The sequence below is a fragment of the Corylus avellana genome, chromosome ca9, assembly GCF_901000735.1.
Source record: "Corylus avellana chromosome ca9, CavTom2PMs-1.0".
NCBI classification, from domain to species: domain Eukaryota; kingdom Viridiplantae; phylum Streptophyta; class Magnoliopsida; order Fagales; family Betulaceae; genus Corylus; species Corylus avellana.
This window is the reverse complement of record NC_081549.1, coordinates 20,747,165-20,754,940: the sequence shown is the minus strand read 5'-3', so window position 1 is coordinate 20,754,940 and position 7,776 is coordinate 20,747,165. Positions and strand designations below refer to the sequence as shown.

Genomic DNA, 7,776 nt, shown 5'->3' with positions numbered 1-7,776 from the left:
TTCTCCTAAATAAATATATTAACAAATAACTCAAAACACGAAACGTGTTTTCACTTTTAACTTCATGCACATCAAAACCACTTTTTCAAATCAAAAACAAAAAAATATAATTCAAAACACATTAACAAACATACCCGATCCTACTATATTGATAAATCATCAAATGTGAACGACATATAAGTTATATAACATGCTGAAGGATGCTAAGTTGTCGAAGAAAGTGCCAAATTTTTCAAAGTTGGTTGCCAAGTAATTTTGGCAAAAAGAAACCATGATAGATAGCTGGTACGACATAAAAACATCGTCTTGGCAGATACAATTTGTGTATCAAAAAAGTGGCAGAACCTCGAGGAGCAGCATGAGCACACAACCGTTGACAATTATGCTCTCAATTACCTTAAACAAATTATTACCCACCCACTTCCCATTGAAGGCTAATGGGAGTAACCTAGACATGCCATTGGGTTTTGAGCCTCTTTTCTTCTCTTTTTTCTTTCATTCATTCTTTCTTTATCCTCCATGAAGAAGCATGTTGGGATGTTTTCCTTGCCACTTTTTGACTTTGGAGGCAAATTTGTTTGATCATAGGGCTTTTACAAATTATATATAAAGTAAAAAAAAGCATCATCTCAAACTTAGTGAGAACAAAATATTGATTGGGTTGCTTCCTTCAATGCCACCAGTGGACTGATAAAGATCTCATTCTTTGAGAAATAATCATTGCCAAGCTTGATTCCTGCTTTGCTGATGGGAGTTTAGCATCCTAGTGTCTAGGGTTAAAGAGCTTCTTTTGTGAAGTCTATGGTCAAATTTTATTTTTGCAAGGCTCTGTAATATTTCCTAAACATCTCATAGCCCATATGATGGAGATAATGTGTGAATCACTCCAAAGAAAAATTAAAGATATAATTTAATAAAATGGCATAGGCCTTTCTCTTTCAATTTTTTAATTTTTTTTTTCCAGAGATTGTAGTCCTGTTTCAAATGTGTGTGTGAAAATACATACTAAAGGTTATACACCAGTAAATTACTGTACTGAACATGTATTTTATTTTATTTTTTGAAATATACCAAACATCTACTTAATGAAAAGTATAAAATAAAAAATAAAAATAGCAAGAAGGACACTTGAATTCTGATGATCAAAATATTAATAGAAAGTTAGTAGGAAACTCTGATATTGTTGATGTGATATTTATTATATTGTAATACAAATAAAATCCATAAAGTTCTAATCATTTCAGAAAAATTACAGAGTAAAATAAACAAAATCTTCTCTCTTCTTTTTAATACAAAATAAAACACACATTTCACTCAATATTTAATGCAATCAAATAAATTTCTTTCAACACTTCCAAAAAATGCTAGAAAATTTGAGTAAATCACAAAACGAAGAAAAAAAAATCTAATAAAATATTCAAATGAATTAAAACATAAAATCTTATTGGTGTGATACCTATTATATTTCAATACAGTGAAACTTTCTAGAGAAACAAACATAAAAATAATTAATTTACACTCGTGAAGAATTTATACATAGATATACAAAGATAAATCCAAAAATGATATGATAAGCGTTCTACAAAAATGAAGAAGAAGGATTTTGGAAGGAAAATTCTTTTTGGTTACCTCTACAAAAGTGAAGAAGAAGTATCTATGTATCTATTTATACATAGATACCCTAGCATATAACTCGCGTTATGCGCAGGGTTCTTTATTATCTTTGATTTTAAAACTTAAACGCATCTTCATTTTTTTATTATTATTAATTACAGGCTAAAATAATCATGTTAAAAAAATCAATTATCACTCTTTCAATAAAAAGACATGCTAAAGGTTATTTTTAAATACAAATAAAATTCACATAATTCTCAATATTTGAGAGAGAAAAAATTTATGAATACAAAATAAAACAAAATCTTTCAATCAAGATTTATTGCAATCAAATAAATCATCTATCTTATTTCAATACAAATAAAACCTATATAATTATGAATATTAAAAATAAAAGGCAAAATAATATTGCTTTCAAAAGTAGAGAAAAAAAAAAAAAAACCTTAAAAATATGCTTGAAAATCCGAGTAAATTACACACAAAAAAAAAAAAACACAAATCTATAAACATTCAAATGAATTAAAACATAAGACCTTTAATTTTAGTTTAATTTATATAAATTAGAATATGTTAAAACATTATTGGTCTGAAAAAAGAAAAGAAAAAAGGGTTAAGAAGAATAATTACCTCCAATTTGAATTTTTAGGCCAATAGATTATGTTTTTGTTAATGTTGGAGAGTGGAGAAAGAGAAAGATAGAGATGGAGAGAAAAAAGAGGAGAGATATTAATGTTGGAGAGTGGAGGTAGAAAGATGCCTTTTTTTTTTTGAAATTAAGAGAGAGAGAGATGTTGAATGAGAGTGAAAGACTTGGAGAGAAAAAAGAGAAAGAGACGTGGAGAGAGAGGAAAAAAAGGAGAGAGAGAGATATGAACCGGTTCAAGAGAGAGATGTGGAATGAGAGTGCTTGGAGAGAAAAAATAAAAAAAAAATAAAAAAATAAAATAAAAGAGAGAGAGAGAGAGAGAGAGAGAGAGAGAGGAAAAAAAGAGAGATAGAGAGAGAGAAAAAAATGAACCGTTCACTTTTTAAAATAATAAGTTAAAAAATCAGTTTACTCTTTAAAAAAGTTGGTCTTTCAATCAAGATTTAATGCAATCAAATAAATCATCTATCTTATTTCAATACAAATAAAACCTATATAATTCCAAATATTAAAAAAAAAAAAAAAGCAAAATAATATTGCTTTCAAAGTAGAGAAAAAATGCTTGAAAATCCGAGTAAATTAGACAAAAAAAAAAAATCCATAAACATTCAAATGAATTAAAAGATAAGACCTTTAATTTTTGTTTAATTTATATAAATTAGAATATGTTAAAACTTTGTTGGTTGGAAAAAAAAAAAAAAGGTTAAGAAGAATAATTACCTCCAATTTGAATTTTTAGGCCAATAGATTATGTTTTTGTTAATGTTGGAGAGTGGAGAAAGAAAGATAGAGATGGAGAGAAAAAAGAGGAGAGATATTAATGTTGGAGAGTGGTGGGAGAGAGATGTCTTTTTCTTTGAAATTAAGAGAGAGAGAGAGATGTGGAGAGAGAGGAAAAAAAAGGAGAGAGAGAGAGATATGAACAGGTGAGAGAGATGTGGAATGAGAGTGAATGACTTGTAGAGAGAAAAGAGAGAGAGAGATAGAGAGAGAGAAAAAAGAGAGATAGAGAGAGAGGAAAAATATGAACCGTTCAATTTTTAAAATAATGAGTTAAAAAATCGGTTTACTCTTTAAAAAAATTGGTCTTTCAATCAATATTTAATACAATCAAATAAATCATCTATCTTATTTCAATACAAATAATATTTCTTCATTAAGACAATTAAATATATTACAAATAAAATTCCTACATTTTAATTGTCTCACAATATTGATATATAAAGAGAGAGAGAGAGAGTTTCAGAACCTTTTGTTTTCTTCATTAAAATAATTAAATGCATTACAAATAAAACCCCTGGGTTTTAAGTGCCCAAAACTTGTTCATTCTTTAGAAGTATATGTATTTTATTTTTTATTTTTTATTTTTTGAACATTTTGACATTCATCATCAACAAACTTATCTATAGCGTAAAGACTCTTAAAAAAACAAAAGCGTTACGCTCTAAGTACTAAGAGCACGAAATTTTTGCAAACCATATAAATTAAAACATGTAAAAATCTTTCTATTCATAGGAGTAGTTTAAAATTAAATAAGTATATTAACATAAAAAACAGCAAGAAAACCTAAATTTTGATTATTAAAACATTAATAGAAAATTAGCATGAATCTCCGATATTGCTAGCACGACGCCTATTATATTTCAATAGAAATAAAATTCATATAATTCTGAACATTCCAAAAAATATACCGAGCAAAGTGAGCAAAATCATTGTTTTGATGAAAACAAAATAAAACAATTCATTGAACATTTAACGCAATGAAATAAATCGTTGCACATATTGTTCAATACTTAATTATTATATTTTTGGTGTTTCAAAAGGGTTTATGTTTTTCTTTCTGCATAACAATGAAATTAATTTTGGCAATCTTTTACTTAATGGTAAAAAAGACACTTCCAAAAACTGCCTTAAATTTTGATTAAATCACAAAAAAAAAAAAAAAATCTCATAAAACATTCAAATCATGAACAATTCAACAAAAAATTTTTACAAACAAAACATAAACATATTCAAATCTCCTTCCAAACGTAGATCGGAAACATGTTAAAATGAAAGAAGTTTAAAAAAAAAATAGCAAGAAGAAAATCTTGATTTTGATTATCAACGCATTAATAAAAAATTAGCATAAATCTTCGATATTATTATTAGTGTGATACCTATTATATTTCAATAGAAATAACATTAATATAAAACTGAACATTCTAAAAAATATAGAGATCAAAGTGAACAAAATATCTATAGTAATCTTTTGAGTGTTCCAAAAGAGTTGTGTTCGATTGAAGAACAACTCAACCATAAAACAATCAAATGAAGAACTTAACCAATAATTTTCACAAACAAAGCATAAACATATTCAAATCTCCACACAAACATAAAGCAAAGCATGGCACGTACAAATAAACTTTCTCAAAAAACAAACATAAAGATAATCAAATAAATTTATGCTCTCCTTTCACAAACAAAAGAGAAACAAATTTATATTTCCACCAAAACGTAGATTCAGATCGAGAAATAAACATAAAGATAATGAAATAAATTTATGCTCTCCTTTCACAAACAAAAGAGAAACAAATTTATATTTCCACCAAAACGTAGATTCAGATCGAGAAATAAACATAAAGATAATGAAATAAATTTATGTTTCTTTTGCTTTTAAAAGAAGAAAAAAGCACTTCAAAAACATGTCTGAAAATTGGAGTAGATCAAACAAACAAAACAAAAAATCTCCATAATACATTCAAAGTGGTTAAAAAAAAACAAAACAAAACAAAAGTATTTACTTGAATGTTGTTGCTAGTGACTATTAAAGAAGGAAGCACCATAAATTTTGTCCTATGTTTTGCCTTCAAGAGCAGACTCATGGACTTAAAAGGCTCTGGCATGCACCCTTTTTAAATGTAAAAAGAGAGAGGTAGAAATCAAAGAGAATTTAATGATAGATTTAATTTGACCTTTTTTTTTTTCTTTCTTTCTATTCAACGTATTAGGCATATTAAACTCATTGTATTCCTAACATGAATTAATTTAGTTAATTTAATGGCCTTAGAGGACCGGTTTTTAACTTAAAGGACCGGTTTAATGTTTAAAAATTAAATAACCATAATTATCTTACATTAATTATAGTCACTTAATAATGAAATTCATATAAGGAAACGTTTTGAAGTAAACTCTTGGAATAATGAAACCGCCTAAACCTAAACGGAAAACTATTAAACCATATTAAAAAATAGGAGAAACACTAAACGGTTAATAGAAAGAGTTAAGAAGACACTTAAAAAATTAGAAAATTTAAAACCGGTTATGCTTTTAAAAAGTATGAGTTAAAGACACGTGTCGCAATTCTAGGCTCTCTCTGAGCCAAAACTCGGCTTTTATATATATAATATATGATATATATAACCATAATTATCTTACATTAATTATAGTCACTTAATAATGAAATTCATATAAGGAAACGTTTTGAAATAAACTCTTGGAATAATGAAACCGCCTAAACCTAAACGGAAAACTATTAAACCATATTAAAAAATAGGAGAACACTAAATGGTTAATAGAAAGAGTTAAGAAGACACTTAAAAAATTAAAAAATTTAAAACCAGTTATGCTCTTAAAAAGTATGAGTTCAAGACACGTGTCGCAATTCTAGGTTCTCTCTGAGCCAAAACTCGGCTTTTATATATATATATGATGATTATTTGATGGGATTATATTTCTATTATGGTCCAACTTTACTGTTGGGCCGTGGACCTAATGCTTGGTCCATCAATCAACTAACCCAAAATTTTTAAACAGTACTTTCGTACTAAATCCCTTCTCAAGTCACGCCACTAAGCGTCCCTATAATTCCTAACATGAGACTTTACACATAATGGAGTTGGGTGGAAGAAATAATATTAGTGGGAAAACCTCCGATTACACTTTCTTGTTAGTTGTTGCATCATGTTTTCTTAACCTACATCAAATTATGCACAACAAACCAATTAGAAACTTGTAAAGGAAACTATTATATGAGTATTGTTTTTGTTGTTTTCACCTTTTCACAGTAATCTCATATGAGGAATCTTAAGTGTCTCATCTGCTCAATGAGGAGGGTCACATCACAAAGTTTTAGTTTAAATTGAATTCTATCAAATTATTACAGTTTAGTCAATTAAATTGATGAGAAATGTGAGACACTAATTCTATCTAACTTTCATCTGATTAATAAGATTAATGTAGCAATTTCAACTAACCATTGATTTTTTATTTTTTATTTTTAAGAGTAATTGTTTCATTGGGCTCTTTTATTCCAAACTGGGCCATATTTAAGGCAAGTAAGAAAATAAAATGCAGCGAGCAATGATAACTGAAGTCCCTAACAATAAAAAGGTAAAAAAAATTGTAGAGCATTGCAGGGATAACCGTAAAAAGAATAAAAATTAAACAAAATTATGTAATGCAAAACAATGCCATAACAAATATATATCTACAACCCTTGCAAAATGCAGCTAACCATGCACAGGTCCAGGTGTCGCCATCACCGGACTCGGCTGATTAATTGGCGCTGCCGGCGGAGGAGGTGAGCTTGGGCTTGGGTTTGGGTTAGGTGAACTGGGCTGGTTGGAGATGTTAGGGTCAGGGCATGGATATGGGTTAGGTGGGCTTGGTGGGGTAAAGCTGGGGTTGGGGAAGGCCACCGGAGGAGAAGATGAAGAAGAGTGGCAAGAGTCACCAGAGCATTTGTGGGTATTCTGGAGGGTGTGGCGGAGAAGTCTAAATCCCAGAACAAGGCAAAGAACCACCAACACCGTGACAATAAAGATGAAGAAGATCTTTGTAGCTTTACCCACATAACACATTTCTTCTTTCTTTTTTCCCAAAGATTTTAGCTCGGGAAACTCTGAATCTGAGATGGGTATTGAGGTTGGGTTACTTTTAGTAAATGGTAGCAGACGAAGCAGAGAGAGAGAGTGAGGGTTAGTTGGTCAGTCATTGCAATATCTTCATGATATTTGAACCAACTCCAAAGACCAAACACAACTAAACAGCTTATCTTCATTCTCAAAGGGTTCTCTCCTTTTCCCACTACTCTACATTGTATATATACATGATTCCTGTGATTAGCTCAAACTGAAAACCCGTCAAATCATTTCTCTGTGATTAGCTCAAACGGTGGGTGGGATACGGCCACCAGACTCACTTTTATATATCGACAATCACTTCATTTCTATATAAATATGATTCTACTTGTTATGATTTGAATTAAATTCACAGTTTTCCAGTATGCACCAAACCATGATGTGCTTGAAAGAAGATTTTGGAGAAATTCTGTTTTGGGCTTCCCACAGAGCCATAAACATAATCTCACATTTTCGGCATGGGATAACATTTCTAAGCCCAAGTCTTCGGGAGGACTTGGAATTAGATCCATGGATTTCACGAACCAATCTTCGCTTGCTCGATTGGGCTGGAAATCAACTTCTAAGTAACCTCTCATTTGGGTGGCTGCACTTACAGGATTTTCTTAACACTAC

General features: G+C 29.7%; 1 protein-coding gene across 1 annotated transcript in view; it reads left to right on the top strand.

Moving 5' to 3' along the window:
* Positions 1 to 6,868: 6,868 nt before the first annotated feature.
* Positions 6,869 to 7,776, top strand: part of LOC132162462 (AT-rich interactive domain-containing protein 2-like) — a 4,905-nt gene continuing 3,997 nt past the window's right edge. The window contains exon 1 of the mRNA XM_059572701.1: positions 6,869 to 6,984. Coding sequence (XP_059428684.1) covers positions 6,869 to 6,984 — 116 coding nt within the window. The remainder of the gene's footprint in view (positions 6,985 to 7,776) is intronic.